Source organism: Pelophylax lessonae (genome assembly GCF_965119305.1).
Source record: "Pelophylax lessonae genome assembly, chromosome: 3".
Lineage (NCBI taxonomy): Eukaryota > Metazoa > Chordata > Amphibia > Anura > Ranidae > Pelophylax > Pelophylax lessonae.
The window spans coordinates 244,933,008-244,949,796 of record NC_138770.1 but is presented as its reverse complement, the minus strand read 5'-3'; the positions used below and the strand labels follow the sequence as shown (position 1 = coordinate 244,949,796).

Below are 16,789 nucleotides of genomic sequence, written 5' to 3'. Positions count from 1 at the left end.
TGGTGGTGGTGGTGTAATGATGTGATGGATATTTTCTTGGCACAATTTGGGCCCCATAGTACCTTAGTACCAATTAAGCATCGTTTAATTGCCACGGCCTACCTGAGTATTGCTCCTGACCATGTCAATCCCTTTGAGACTACAGTGCACCCATCTACTGATGCCTACTTCCAGCAGGATAACGCACCATGTCTCAAAGCTCAAATCATCTCAAACTGGTTTCTTAAACATGACAAAGAGTTTACTGTACTCCAATGGCCTCCACATTTATCAGATGTCAATCCAATAGAGCACCTTTGGGAAGTGGTGGAACGGGAGATTCGCATCATGGATGTGCAGCCTACAAATCTGCAGCAACTGCGTAATGCTATCATGTCACTATGAACCAAAATCCCTGAGGAATGTTTCCAACACCTTGTTGAATCTATGCCATGGAGAATTAAGGCAGTTCTGAAGGCAAAAGGGGGTTGAACCAGGTACTAGCAAGGTGTAGCTGGTGAGTGTAGGTAATGTGTAAACAAAAGACAAGGTTGTAGCCTTACAGATCTGAGACAAAGAAGACAGATATCAAAAAGCCTAAGGCCCCTTTCACACTAGCGGACTGTTCAGATCCATCTGTCAGTTTTTTTGGCGGATCTGAATGGATGCCCCATGCATCTCTATGGGGCATCGGATGTCAGCGGAGACATGTCCACTGACATCCGATCCGGTCCATCAAATCTGGATGGATAGAAACCCTATTTTCCATCCGTCCAGCGGATGGGATCGGTCCGTTCCCATCTGATTCCCCCATACAGCCGGACCTGTCCATCAATGTTCCATTGTAAAATTCTGGAGTGAAAAGCCAAAGGAAACTGCTTTGAAGTTGGATAACATTAATTCCTGGAGTCAGGTGCAGCTCCATAGAGAAGACCAACACCAACATTGAAGTCGCCAAACCTGCCTTCTACTGACTAAATGAACTAAGAAATTTAGAGCTTGAGGGCTAACCGATGAAAATTCCAGGATTTTTAATATCTTGCACGGATCTACCAGTAGCTACTAGAAATCTTCCAAATCAAGTGAAAAAAATAGCCGAGGAAATACTTTCTCCTGCGTACACTAAGTTAAACTGAACAGGTGGGAGGGGATATAGCCTCTAGAGCAGTGATGGCGAACCTTGGCACCCCAATGTTTTGGAACTACATTTCCCATGATGCTCATGCAGTGTAGTTGAGCATCATAGGAAATGTAGTTCCAAAACATCTGGGGTGCCAAGGTTCGCCATCACTGCTCTAGGGGGTTGGTCTTCAGTTTCTATGTGTCTGGTGTCCATTTCTCCTGTAGGTGGCAATATAATCAAAGTCAAATCCTGTAAAGAGAGAGCAGGGGCACAGCCGAGCCACGCTGTGTGTGTCTGTGGATGTACACAGCCCTGCTCAGGAGTGCGCCCACACGTGTGTCCCCATAGTGCATGGGAACACACGCAGGAAAGGAGAGGAGATGTCAGGCAGGGAGCTCCAGAAAAGGAAGTAAAGCCTCGTACACACGCAACGATTATCGGCCGACCGATCGTCCGACTTTTGTCCAAGTTGTGTTTTGTTGGTTGGAATGTGCCTAGACTGCACACAAATTTTCTCGGCCAACAAAATTCTACTTCAGAAGTGATGTCATGTGTTGGTTTGTTTTCTTTGTGTTTTTTCTTCACTGAGCATGCCCAGACTTGCTCATCAGATTTTTCCCTGTCGAAATCTGTACTGACTGCACGAAAATCGGCCGTTGTGTTGACGGCCAACAAAAATGTTATAGTCTGCACACCAGATTTTTTTCGGCTTAAAAGTAGGAGTTGGTTGTTGGAAGCATCATACTAACAAGCCGAAAATCGGCAGATCGGACGTTGGCCGAAAATTCCCTGCCAATTTTCGACGCGTGTGTACGGGGCTTGAGGGACCATTTTGTGCAATACCATTGCACAGAGCAGGTAGGTATACTGTTTTTTAATTTTAAGCAAAAATATATTTTTTAAATTCAATATCACTTTAAATTACTTAAATACATTATTATTATGCTTATCTCCACAGTGCTTCTCTTCCACCATTCAAAGGATTGATAGTTTATCAGATGTCTGCCACTTGTTCTCTTGACTATGGCCAACCAGATAGGCAATGTTTGAATTTCTAAGTTATACAAAATCTTTACTTTTGCTATGGGTACACAAAAAAGGCCATAGTGAGAGTGAGCATGTAGCATCTTTAGAATTGTGAGCTTGCAGAGGGTAAGGGATTAATGTTGGTGGCTATTCTTACACTATATAGAATTGTGAAAAATAAATACAGAAAATAACTTGCTGTAGCCAAACCTTTTTGCAGATAGTATCCTTTAGCCACCAAAACCCCCCTAACTGAGCTGCAATTGCTTGGTGGAAAAGCTGATTTCTGATAACTGCCTATCATTGTTCTATCCAATATGCTTGGTACATAAAACCCTTAGAAGTGTATGAAGCGATTTAAAGGGACAATCTATATAAAATAGATATATTTGTTTAGTGTATTTTAAGGAAATATCAAACGAATGGTTTATTTTTTGAAGAAAATGTATAAAGAAACATAAAATGATTTAAAAACAGTATTTTTGTTGCATATGTTTTATGCAATCACACAAAGCTACATGTATGTAGTATATGTGCAGAAATTGTTTGAGAAGAGCACGAAAAATGTAAATAAGAAGCAGAAGCGTGCGGGTAAGGGGAAAGGGGGAGAAACGTTAATCAAGGCAACCTGCCATTTTCAGAAGCAACGTTAAACTAAGTGTCTAATTGAGTCCTTGGATGTGGCAGTTGGGAATACTGAGTTATATAAGCACTTAATCCTTTGAAAATCTCCAAATATGAGGGCACTCTGGGGAACTAATGAATTCCTTCCATTAAAACATTGTCCTTTGAAATTCATTAGTCATCTCTCAAAGAAGACATTGTAATGTTCCATTGACATGATATTGTTCACTCTGGAGTACTATTTCCTAATGGTGTGCTTTTAAAGAGTTTGGATACAAGCCTGAGACTCAGTTACTGTATTAGGTGACTAATAGTGTTTTTTTTTTTAAGGCAAATTGTTTAAAAGCAACAAAAACATTAAAACAGACTAATGGTTTCTTATATCTGAGATGGTGTGTGCTCTATGGTTGTACAGTATCTCACAAAAGTGAGTACACCCCTCACATTTTTGTAAATATTGTATTATATCTTTTCATGTGACAACACTGAAGAAATGACACTTTGCTACAATGTAAAGTAGTGAGTGTACAGCTTGTATGACAGTGTAAATTTGCTGTCCTCTCAGAAAAACTCAACACACAGCCGTTAATGTCTAAACTGTTGGCAACAAGTGAGTACACCCCTGAGTAAAAATGCCCAAATTGGGCCCAAATTGTCAATATTTTATGTGGCCACCGTTATTTTCCAGCACTGCCTTACCCTCTTGGGCATGAAGTTCACCAGAGTTTCACAGGTTGCCACTGGTTGCCTTTTCCACTCCTCCATGATGACATCACAGAGCTGGTGGATGTTAGAGACCTTGCACTCCTCCACCCCCCATTTGATGATGCCCCACAGATGCTTAATAGGGTTTTGGTCAGGAGAAATTCTTGACCAGTCCATTACTTTTACCCTCAGCTTCTTTAGCAAGGCAGTGGTTGTCTTGGAGGTGTGTTTGGGGTCGTTATCATGTTGGAATACTGCCCTGCGGCCCAGTCTCTGAAGGGAGGGGGATCATGCTCTGCTTCAGTATGTCACAGTACATGTTGGCATTTTGTAGCAAGATTAACTCCAAGGTGGTTGGAAATAGAGCCAGAACTTTTGCAAAGAAGGAAGAACATGTAGTAAAGACACTACAAAAGAAAAGAAGCCGAGGGCTGACTCAGTCCATTAAACACTTTCTACTAATGAAATGTAATTTTTGGGTCTACTGATCCTCTAATATATAGTGTGTCTATAATCAAAAGATAAAGGTTGACTTCTAAGTCAGTAATATAATGGGTCACAATTATTTCCTGATTTTGGAACCGCAGTCCAGAGTATACCCATGTCCCAGCTTGGTTGGCGTTTTGGGCTAGTGGGTCTGCACAGTGGATAAGGACAGTATCCCAATTTGCATTGATAACATAGCTTGGCTATGCTTAGAATATGAGAGGAAATACTGCAACACTGAGGTGCCTCTAACGTCTGTGTAGGGGAAGGAATTTATTTAAAGCCAGGTGGGCATTTTTTTGTAATGAATATGGCCCAATGTGCTTATGTGCAAGGTAACTGTGTATGCATTGAGTGCTGGCAGGTCACCGACAGCTTCTTGGATAGCTTTCTTCACATTCCCTAAGGTTGCATAACTTTGTATACTCTATTATCCTTATACATTCAGTCGTTAAGCTCACACTAGAACATTCATAACCTCTCCTACCTGAATAGCTCCCAGATTTTCTACGAGTTGTTCTGGATTGGAAGAACCTAACAGGACAGAACTGACTCCTTCATTCCGCAGGCACCAAGCTGCAAAGCAAAGACATCAGATTTTCAATTGTGGTCGAAAATTATTATAACAGAACATCTGTTTGGTAATATTTAATAGCAAATGAAATCATATATTAAGAATTAAACACATATGTTTTTGGTTACTTATCTATTTTACTTTTCTAGAACGTGTCATAATTGTTATACTATTATTTGGTAAGTTGCATTTACTTTTTTTTTGGCTCCACATACAATATTCAAGGGCACTTTTTATTATGCCAAATACTATTGTGCCACTTTCTTGAGTTCACAACAATCAATTAGTTGGCTTGTCTGTGACAGGATACTTTTTATGGTTGCAGATCATTGTTTTTATTTTTATTGTGTTATTAGGACCACCAAGCATGAACAGGGGGATAAAGGGAATAAGGCACTGACTCTCTTGGAGAAGTGTACAGTAGATCACAGAAGGAATATCATATATCTGGATATTCAAGCATGGGCTGCCCCCAGCATTCTTCAAAGCTTAACTTATAGTTTTAATGGGTTTTTTTATTTTTTAGAGATCTTTGTACTCAAAGTAATTGTGAAGGAAATTTTTATATTTAAAATAAAAAATATATTATATTTACCTGCTCTGTGCAATGGTGTTACTTACTTACCGCCTCTTCTGGAGTCCCCATCTGGCACTCTCCACCCCTCCTCTCCACCGGGTGCCTCCGCAAGTCGTGTGCTTAGGGGCACCCATGTGGATGTGCTCTCGAGCTGTTCTGTGTGCATCCATAGACACACACAGTGCCAGTAAGCCCCCCACCCACTCCCTCACTGGAGTTTGACTGACAGAAGTTTTCTCCTATGAGATTAGGAAGAGAAGGAGCAGTGATGTAGCTGGGACAGCACTGGATCAGGGAGAGGAGTCAGGAATGTGTTTAGGGATGGGGATGAGGAACAGGTAGTGGGGCATTTTTTTTACCTTACTGTAAAGAATGCATAAAGTAAAAAATGATTAGACTTCAGATCCACTTTAATTTAATGTCTGACCACATATCATCTTACCTACTGCAAGCTGTGGCAAAGTGCACCCAAGACGCTCTGCTATTGGTACCAAGTCTTTCAGCTTGGATTGTTGTTTTCGACCGTCCTCACTCAGTATTTTGTCCTTCAACCACTGGTAGCACTGGTTATATGACAGAAATAGAGATAAAAATGTGATGAAAGGAATATAGAAAAACTTACATAACTAGGAGGGATGAGTGAACTCATTTGGCCAAGTTCAGATCACATTTGGATTTGGCCAAATTACATAAAGTTGAAATGTACAAACATTGGGCAATCTATTAAGCACAGTTTGTGCTTATTTTAAAAGTATAAAGGCTTGCAGGAGGGGGGTTGTAGTTTCCCGCTGTACTAATGAGTGCCTGTATTGGACTGAATGAAAAAATCCCAGCTTCACTCACTTTAATTCTGTTTTAAACACGTTTTTTTTTTTCTTTTTTTTTAATAAAAAAAAAACACGAGGACAACCCTGCCAGAATACCTTTTTCATTATATTGCTATATATGTTGAGAATGTTGCATTTTCAACAGTTTTTTCACTTAATATTTTCCCCTGACTGGGAATAAAGAAGTTGCAGATATAAAGAAAAAAGAAACTGTGCTTATATATACAAAGATTCCCAAATGCAGCAACTCAGCTGTGAGACAGACACAGTGAATAAATACAGTTAAAATTGAGCTGCGTTAACATATATTGAATACATCAATAAAACCATTCAAACAGTAAAGAAAGGATGTCCTAAAGTGAAAGAGTCCATCCAGGTAGGAACACCAGTGCAAACAATGAAAGAAAAAAATTTAGAATCAAAACCACATTGTATGAAGTCCAATTATGATATAGCAAAATCCTTCCCATGATGCTGACACCAGAAGTGTAGTGTAACCTCCACCGTAACAAAAATGCCAGCTTACCAGCTTCATGGACCTCTTACAAAGAGCGGTCAATAACGCCTGTGGCTTACACCCAGCCAGGGCCTTTATCCATCCAAGAAAGTTAGAGGATAGGCAAATCCCACCAAGCACCAAGTTCACAGGGCATAAGATCAGTAGGCAAGTGGCTGCAGCCCTCATCGGAACTCATACAGCATGTAGTCCAAACTCAGGGTGTCACACACATTGCAAAGTTATCACAGTATCTTTTCTTAGTGATTCCACCTCACAGGTCTGTTTTCGGTCTACTGCAGATATACCCACTACCCCAGGATCCCCATACTTCCTCTTGGAGCACCATAGCTGCAAAGCCTGGTGAACTTTCAGCATGGGTCTAGTGTTAAGATACAGGCCCTATGTTTTTTTATATGGCCCCTTCTTATGAAAAAAAAGGGGGGGTCCCTGATCCAAGCCTAGAGATTCTGATGCCTTCAGAGAGGAAAATTAAATAAACAAAAACGACTAAAACATAAATTGCAAGAAAAAGCAGAATTTTAATAAGGCACACTTTTCAGCCTGTCTTACATTAAACAGCTGTACCCTTCAAAATGTACCTCAGAGAGCGCCCAATGATAGTAAGGCTGTTTGTCTTACAGAGAACACTTGTTTTCATCAGACATCTAAAATGCGTGTGTTCCCAGCTGAGTCTCTGCTTACAGAGTACATATGGACAGGCAGATTCATGGAGAATGTTAAATTAACATTTTACTTTATGAGGTTACATAAAAACGTCTGTAGACATTTGCTCCATTTTCCGCAGCTGCTGCTATGTGCTGCATGGTAATTGAACTTATGCTATGATTGCTGATTAATGGCTGATTCTTTTTTATTCAGAAGAATTCTGAAAACATTTTCTGAGGATTCAAAGTAACCTTATTTTACAGCAAAGTTTTACATACTTGACTGGACATAGGAGGCATTTTGATAAAGTGTATGTAAACCCTAACAATGAACTTCTTTTATTTGCTCTCTTTTGGTCTGTTAAATATACAGTTAAAGCATTTTGTCATATCTGTTCAATAAATAAAAAAAAAAAATACCTGTTGGCATGTCAGAAATGCAGGGCTTTCCTTTGTCTTGCACACTTTCTGTGTTATCCCAAGGAGACTAATTAGCCTTCCTATTTGTTATCTTGGACTTCGGAACAATGAAGCCAGCCAGAAACTGAGCTATTTTCTTTTGCTCTAAAAATCGCTCTATTTGCCCATGAACACAGTCAGGTTTAGGGGAATCCCTCCTGTGGAGCCAATGTGTTCTCCCAGCAGGGGGAGCCGTCTGCGCCGGAAGAACACCGTGATTACTGCTAGCGGCTATAATAGCTGCTAGCAATAATTGCATGTAAAATCTGACAGGCTGGTTGTACCCAAGTTGATCAATCGATCAACTTGGGTACAATCAGCCTGTCCACACATAGTTTGAATCTCGGAATGGTTTGGAACTGTCTATGGCTGGCTTTAGAGTCTATGTTGTGTATAAGGTTGAGGGTCTGGGTAGTTTATCAAAAAATAATTGGGCAAGGCTGACACCACTCAGCATTTCTGGCAGATCACCAGGTATTTTTCTGTATTTGCAGAGTCTTTAAAGGGATATTGCAGCGATGTACTGCATATTTTTCTTATTCCCTGACATACAAAACAATACCTTTAGCGATGCCCGCGTACTTTCAGGAACCCCATTCTCATATTTCCCAGAGATAATGCCACAGGCAAGGGGTGACCACGTCATTGCACCTACACCTGTAAAACAGAACACTTTTAGGTTTCCCTGTTAAATAATCAGCTTCCGATTTTAGAGGAGACTGAATTTGTGATATAGAGAACAGTATAAAGTGTACAATAAATGATAACTGTACATATTGTGCCTCTGGCACTACTCTGGCCAGGATAGAATGTTATGCAACTAAAAGATGCACTCTCATGTGGGCCATACACTATCTGAAAAATCGTTCAAACTCATTTTCGAAAAGCGAACACTTGACCGTGAGAGCAAATGGTTTTGCCATCATATCATGACCGACAAATAGTTCAATGGACATAAATTAATCTTTTTTTTTTCTTCATTTTTTCACATATACCTAGTGCAAACAAGAAACACGTTACCTTTTCAATTTATCGTTCGTTCGGCAGAAAACTTCCAAACTTGTCCTTTATTTTTTTGGCTCACAAATGTCACAACCGATTACTGATTTGTGCCCATTAACTGGCCGAAAAATGAACGAATTGTCTGAATGACGGTTTTTTTAATGGTTTTTGGTCCAGTGTATGGGCACTATCTGTTGTTGCTAGTCCAAAATATTTATTGAATGTGTTCACCTGACATCACACTGGCCATTCTAAAGTACTAATCCGTTTTACTCAAAGAACATTGCTCCCTTACTATCAAGAATGCTGAAGAATCTAAATGAATAGCAAGGAAGACGTCATGGTGTGATATCTTGCTGGTCCAGCCTGCAAGTAGACCACATCATAACTAAAGGTGTGTGCAGATTCTGTCACTGACGATTTGTTTCTAGTGGGAACTGGTAATGTAACATAGCGCTTTGCAAAGCTAATTACATATACATGCATATCCAACAATTATAATTGTCTTTGAGAAGGAAAAAGAAAAAAAAATGAAATATTTGCAAATGTTTGATCTTGTTTTTTCTGGGCAGGAAATAATGGCCATTTTTTGTTTATCTTTTATTTTTTTGAAAAATATCTTCTGCGTCCTAGTTTTTCTACATAAACAGGCTTTGGGCGCATATTTTTGCAATAGCGTTTGTTGTCCATCTATGCCCCCAAGCAATCAAAGGTGACTGCTACATATGTAGTTTCATGTAGTAAAGATGAATTTAACAAACTTGGAGCATTGTGCTACTAGCATTAATGGCTAATACATGATACACGCCAATCAATTAAAGGGTGATCATGCACTTGTAGACTTACCTATTTTGTGATACAACTCAGGCAGTTGGACTTCCACCTTCTCTCTTTGGAAGAGATGATATTCTGCTTGTTCACAAACTGGTGGTATAAGGTTGAACTGTCTGGCTACTGAATATGCTTCCTAGAAGCAAGCAAAAAGATTATTACTGTATACAGTAAGTACTCAATATCTATCTATCTATCTATCTATCTATCTATCTATCTATCTATCTATCTATCTATCTATCTATCTATCTATCTATCATGCCTTGCGAAAGTATTCGGCCCCCTCAGAGGCGTAACTAGAACCTTCAGGGCCCCGATGCAAGAAACCATGAAGGGCCCCCCAGACCCCTGGCCGGGGCCCTTCCCTTCAAGCCCGGGGCTCTTCCCACTAATCCTGGGGCTCTTTACTCTCATTGCATAGCCTTTTATTATGGTCCCGCATCAGGATCCTTTCACAAGTTCTGCAGTGGGCCCCCTTCCTGCAATCTTGGGGCCTCCCCACAGTGGTGAAATGCCAGGGCCCGGTCGCAAGTGTGACCTTTGAGATCCTAGAGGTTCACCCACTGTTTTGCTACCGGGCCCCCTGGAGCATGAGGCCCGGTAGCGATTGCAACCCCTGCAACCCCTGTAGTTACGCCCCTGGGCCCCCTTGAACTTTGCGGCCTTTTGCCACATTTCAGGCTTCAAACATAAAGATATAAAGCTGTCATTTTTTGTGAAGAATCTACAACAAGTGGGACACAATCATGAAGTGGAACTAAATTTATTGGATATTTCAAACTTTTTAACAAATAAAAAACTGAAAAATTGGACGTGCAAAATTATCCAGCCCCCTTAAGTTAATACTTGTAGCGCCACCTTTTGCTGCGATTACAGCTGTAAGTCGCTTGGGGTAGGTCTCTATCAGTTTTGCACATCGAGAGACTGAAATTTTTGCCCATACCTCCTTGCAAAACAGCTCAAGCTCAGTGAGGTTGGATGGAGAGCGTTTGTGAACAGCAGTTTTCCGTTCTTTCCACATATTCTCGATTGGATTCAGGTCTGGACTTTGACTTGGCCATTCTAACACCTGGATATGTTTATTTGCTAACCATTCCATTGTAGATTTTGCTTTATGTTTTGGATCATTGTCTTGTTGGAAGACAAATCTCCGTCCCAGTCTCAGGTCTTGTGCAGACTCCATCAGGTTTTCTTCCAGAATGGTCCTGTATTTGGCTCCATCCATCTTCCTATCAATTTTAACCATCTTCCCTGTCCCTGCTGAAGAAAAGCAGGCCCAAACCATGATGCTGCCACCACCATGTCTGACAGTGGGGATGGTGTGTTCAGGGTGATGAACTGTGTTGCTTTTACGCCAAACATAACGTTTTGCATTGTTGCCAAAAAGTTCGATTTTGGTTTCATCTGACCAGAGCACCTTCTTCCACATGTTTGGTGTGTCTCCCAGGTGGCTTGTGGCAAACTTTAAACTACACTTTTTATGGATATCTTTAAGAAATGGCTTTCTTCTTGCCACTCTTCCATAAAGGCCAGATTTGTGCAGTATACGACTGATTGTTGTCCTATGGACAGAGTCTCCCACCTCAGCTGTAGATCTCTGCAGTTCATCCAGAGTGATCATGGGCCTCTTGGCTGCACCTCTGATCAGTCTTCTCCTTGTATGAGCTGAAAGTTTAGAGGGACGGCCAGGTCTTCGTAGATTTGCAGTGGTCTGATACTCCTTCCATTTCAATATTATCGCTTGCACAGTGCTCCTTGGGATGTTTAAAACTTGGGAAATCTTTTTGTATCCAAATCCAGCTTTAAACTTCTCCACAACAGTATCTCGGACCTGCCTGGTGTGTTCCTTGATCTTCATGATGCTCTCTGCGCTTTAAACAGACCTCTGAGACTATCACAGTGCAGGTGCATTTATACGGAGACTTGATTACACACAGGTGGATTCTATTTATCATCATTAGTCATTTAGGTCAACATTGGGTCATTCAGAGATCCTCACTGAACTTCTGGAGAGAGTTTGCTGCACTGAAAGTAAAGGGGTTGAATAATTTTGCACGCCCAATTTAACCTTTATACATACACTGCCTTGAAAAAGTATTCATACCTCTTGAAATTTTTTACATTTTGTCACGTTACAACCAAAAACGTAAATGTATTTTATTGGAATAGACCAACACAAAGTGGTAAAGTGGCACATAATTGTAAAGTGGAAGGAAAATGATAAATGTTTTTCAACATTTTTTACAAATAAATATGTGAAAAGTGTGGTGTACATTTGTATTCAGCCCCCCTGAGTCAATACTTTGTAGAACCACCTTTTGCTGCAATTACAGCTGCAAGTCTTTTTGGGGATGTCTCTACCAGCTTTGCACATCTAGAGAGTAACATTTTTGCCCACTCCTCTTTGCAAATTAGCTTAAGTTCTGTCAGATTGGATGGGGAGCGTCTGTAAACAGCAATTTTGGAGTCTTGCCACAGATTCTCATTTGGATTTAGGTCTGGACTTTGACTGGACCATTCTAAAACATGAATATACAGTATAGGTATTACCGCTCCAAGTGTCAGCCCTCTAAATCACACCTCCACCATGCAGACATGTGCCGGCTCTGCAGTTCAGGCAAAGAAAATAGAAGATTCTGGTCGACCAACTATGATTAAGCACCAGTGAAGGGTGTGCAATGTGTCAACTGCTGCTGTACCTGTGTTCTCTTATGCTGTATGGATTTTATCACTCTAATAAAGATGTTCGCATTTGGAGTGCGGCCATCCAGAATCTTCTAATTTCTTTGCTAAAACATGAATATACTTTGATCTAAACCATTCCATTGTAGCTCTGGCTGTATGTTTAGGGTCATTATCCTGCTAGATGGTGAACCTCCGTCCCAGTCTTAAGTCTTTTGCAAACTCTAACAGGTTTTCTTCTAAGATCGCCCTGTATTTGGCTCCATCCATCTTCCCATCAATTCTGACAAGATTCCCTATCTCTGCTGAAGAAAAGCATCCCCACAACATGATGGTGCCACCACCATGTTTCACGGTGGGGATAGTGCGTTCAGGGTAAAGTGCAGTGATAGTTTTCCACCACACATAAAAGTTCACTATCGGTCTCATCTGACCAGAGCACCTTCTTCCACATGTTTGCTGTGTCCCCCACATGGCTTCTAGCAAACTGCAAACGGGACTTCTTATGGATTTCTTTCAACAATGGCTTTCTTCTTGCCACTCTTCCATAAAGGCCAGATTTGTGGAGTGCACAACTAATCGTTGCCCTGTGAACAGATTCTCCCACATGAGCTGTGGATCTCTGCAGCTCCTCCAGTGTTACTATGGGCTTCTTGGCTGCTTCTCTGATTAATGCTCTCCTTGCATGGCCTGTCAGTTTAGGTGGCCATGTCTTGGTAGGTTTGCAGTTGTGCCATACTCTTGCCATTTTTAGATGATGGATTGGACAGTGCTCTGTGAGATGTTCAAAGCTTGGTATATTTTTTTTATAATCTAACACTGCTTTAAACTTCTCCACAACTTTATTCCAGACCTGTCTGGTGTGTTCCTTGGCCTTCATGATGCTGTTTGTTCATCAATGTTCTCTAACTTAACAAACTTCTGAGGGCTTGACAGAACAGCTGTATTTATACTGAGATTACATTACACACAGGTGGACTCTATTTACTAACTAGGTGACTTCTGAAGGCAATTGGTTCCACTAGATTTTAGTTAGGGGTGTCAGAGTAAAGGGGGCTGAATACAAATGCACGTCACACTTTTCAAATATGTATTTGTAAAAAATGTTGAAAACCATTTATCATTTTCCTTCGACTTCACAATTATGTGTCATTTTGTGTTGGTCTATCACTTAAAATCCTAATAAAATACATTTACCTTTTTGGTTGTAACCTGACAAAATGTGGAAAATTTCAAGGGGTTTGAGTACTTTTTTAAGGCACTGTATTTCTGCCACACTAGACAGCCAGGAAGATCACTGTTATACCCGGGCTACATTCGCACTGGTGAGTTTGCTCAGGGTGAATAACAGCAGCAGTAATCTACTGATTCTTGCTGCAATTTTTGCCACCTGTGAGTGGCCGCTGAGCTTGTACGCTTTAATGACAGGTCGTCAGTGGCCACAGCTATCCGTGGCTGTTCACACAGCCAGCAATCACCGCAGGTAAATGTTAGCCGTGCGAACAGCCATGGATAGCTGTGGCCACCACCAAACTGTCATTAAAGTGTACAGTACAGGCTTAGTGACTTCAGCTAGCCACACACAGGTGGCAAAAAATGGAACAAGAATCAGCAGATTACTGCCGCTGTCACTCACACTGGGCCTAATCACCTGTGCGAATGTAGCCTAACTGGTTCAACTTTATTGCTCCATTCACACCTCCTTGCAAATAATCAGTGATTATGGCAATTCACTGTCCAAAAAAGTAAGCAGGATATAGGGAGATGACTATTGAAGCTGCATTGTTGATCTAGGAAAAAAATGTATCTGCCTTTGCTATGCAGTGTTAAAACCTGTGTAAATCAGAAGACTGGCTGAACAGAATTACTAGTCTATAGGCAAGCAAAATAGGTTTATACACTTTATAGGTATTTAAACATTGTATTGTGTTAACTGCTTATCTACAGTTCCTCCTAAAATAATCTATACATTTGTAGCATGAGTGTGCACGAGAATACATGCTGTATGCTGGATCTGATTGTAGCTTTTATTTTAAATTGTTTCTTATTTGAATGATTTATTTGTATTAATATACAAATCCTCCCTTCCTCCCGCCTTCCTCTGGATCAACTGCGGGTATAGGATTGTGTATATGGAATTGTATATGGGATTGTATGGTTGGGTTTTCATTACTGTTTTTTTTTTTTTTTTTTATTGGTTGAGCCAGATGGACTCGTGTCTTTTTTCAACCTGACTAACTATGTAACATCATAAAATAAAATATAATCATTCACTGTGCTTGAAAGTAAAAAATAAATAAATAAATAATTACCTAGTATTAGGTAATATCTAGGCATACTTTACCATAATTTCCATCGCACTCCAGCGGGATGTCCCCCAGTACATTGCCATCCCTTGATTAATTACATAGGACATTGCCCTGACAATTTCTGGAAAAAAACACAAATGTGAAATTAAATATATTAAGTATATATATATATATATATATATATATACATATACACACACAACAGTTTTTAAGAGATTATTCCAATATGACACTGTAGGCAATGTACTCAGGAACTCAATTGGAAGGCAATAGTATATATCCTACAGCTTTATATTGGTTTCTTACTTCAAAAGCTTTTGCACATTTCCTTACCTCTTTTCCACATACATATTACACAAAATAAAATAATAATTTTTTCCCCAAAATTGAGATTACACATTGTTTATTTTATAAAGTTAGGTCCATATATATTTGGACACCATTTTCATATTTTTTCTCTGTATGACACCAGAATAAAGTTAAAACAAAACAAAACAATCCAAATTAATTTGAAGTGCAGACTTTCAGCTTTAATTCAAGGGGTTGAACATAAATATCAAAGTACAAATTTTAGGAACTGCAACCATTTTTATACACAGTCCCCCCATTTTCAGGGGCTTAAATGTAATTGTACAAATTAATATAATCATAAATAAAATGTTCATTTGTAATATTTTGTTGGGAATCCTTTTCTGGCAATGACTGCCTGAAGTCTGGAACCCATGGACATTACCAAAGACTGGGTTTCCTCCGTTCTGATGCTTTGCCAGGCTCTAACTGCAGCTGTCTTCAGTTGTTCTTTGTTTGTGGGTTTTTCTGTCTTTGGTTTTGCTTTCAGCAAGTGAAATGCATGCTCAATTGGATTGAGATCAGGTGATTGACTCAGCCATTGCAGAATATTCCACTTTTTTTCATTCAAAAGCTCCTGGGTTGCTTTTGCAGTGTGTTTTGGATCACTGTACATCTGTACTGTGAAGCGCCGTTCAATCAACTTTGCTTTATTTGGCTGAATCTGGGCTGACAGTATATCTCTAAGCACTGCAGAATTCATCCGGCTGCTTCTGTCTTCTGTCACATCATCAATAACAAATGACCCAGTGCCACTGGAAGCCATGCATGCCCTTGCCATCTCACTGCCTCCACCATGTTTTACAGATGACATTGTGTGCTTTGGATCATGAGCTGTTCCAAGCTTTCTCCACACTTTTTTCTTCCAGTCATTCTGGTACAGATTAATCTTAGTTTCATCCATCCAAAGAATGCTTTTCCGGAACTGGTCTGGCTTTTTTAGATTTTTTTTTGGCAAAGTCTAATCTGGCTTTTCTATTCTTTAGGATTATGAATGGTTTGCACCTTGTGGTGAACCCTCTGTATTTGCTCTTGTGAAGTCTTCTCTTGATTGTAGACTATGACAATGAAATGTCCACCTCCTGGAGAGCGTCATTCACTTGTCTGGATATTGTGAATGGGTTTTTGTTTACCATAGAGAGGATCCTTCAATCATTCACCAATGTTGTCTTCCGTGGACGTCCAGGCCTTTTTATGTTGCTGAGCTCACCAGTGCATTCTTCTTTCCTCAGAATGTATCACTGTTGAATTGGCCACTCCTAATGTTGCTGCTATCTCTCTGGTGGTTTTGTTTTGTTTCTGAAGCCTTACAGTGGCCTGTTTCACTTGAATGGACAGCTCCTTTGAATGCATGTTGTAGGTTCACAGCAAAAGAATCCAAATGCAAATACCACACTTAGAATCAACTCCAGACCTTTTAGCTGTTTATTTGTAGAAGAAAACATGAAGGAGTAGCCCACACCTGGCCTTGAAACAGCTTTTGATTTAATTGTTCAATTACTTTTGGCACTTTGAAAAAGGGTTAATGGCTTTTCTTATCCACTTCAGCCCCGAAAGGTTTTACCCCCTTAATGACTAGGCCATTTTTTGCGATTCGGCACTGCGACGCTGTACCCAAACACAATTAATGTCCTTTTTTTCCCACAAATAGAGCTTTCTTTTGGTGGTATTTGATCACCTATGTGGTTTTTGGATTTTGCGCTATAAACAAAAAAAGAGCAACAATTTTGAAAAAAAAACGCCATATTTTTTAATTTCGTCTATAAAACATTCCCAATAAAAATTTTTAAAAAATAAATTTTTTTATCAGTTTAGGCCAATTTGTATTCTGCTACTTATTTTTGGTAAAAAAAATCCCAAAAAGCGTATTTTAATTGATTTGTGCAAAAGTTATAGCGTTTACAAACTATGGGATAGATTTTTGGACTTTTTATTTATTTATTTTTATTAGTAATGGCGGAGATCTGCGATTTTTAGCAGGACTGCGACATTGCGGCGGACAGATCGGACCCCTAACTGACATTTTTGACACTTTTTGGGGACCAGTGACACTAATACAGTAATCAGTGCTAA

At 40.0% G+C, this 16,789-nt stretch overlaps 1 protein-coding gene across 2 annotated transcripts in view; it reads right to left on the bottom strand.

Moving 5' to 3' along the window:
• KCNAB1 (potassium voltage-gated channel subfamily A regulatory beta subunit 1) overlaps positions 1-16,789 on the bottom strand; it is a 551,426-nt gene that overhangs the window by 12,846 nt on the left and 521,791 nt on the right. For both annotated transcript variants that reach the window (XM_082251304.1, XM_082251305.1), the window contains exons 9-13: positions 14,404-14,489; positions 9,393-9,513; positions 8,107-8,201; positions 5,537-5,657; positions 4,431-4,519 (exon numbers count right to left, since the gene is read on the bottom strand). In XM_082251304.1, the coding sequence (XP_082107430.1) occupies positions 4,431-4,519; positions 5,537-5,657; positions 8,107-8,201; positions 9,393-9,513; positions 14,404-14,489 (512 nt within the window). The remainder of the gene's footprint in view (positions 1-4,430; positions 4,520-5,536; positions 5,658-8,106; positions 8,202-9,392; positions 9,514-14,403; positions 14,490-16,789) is intronic.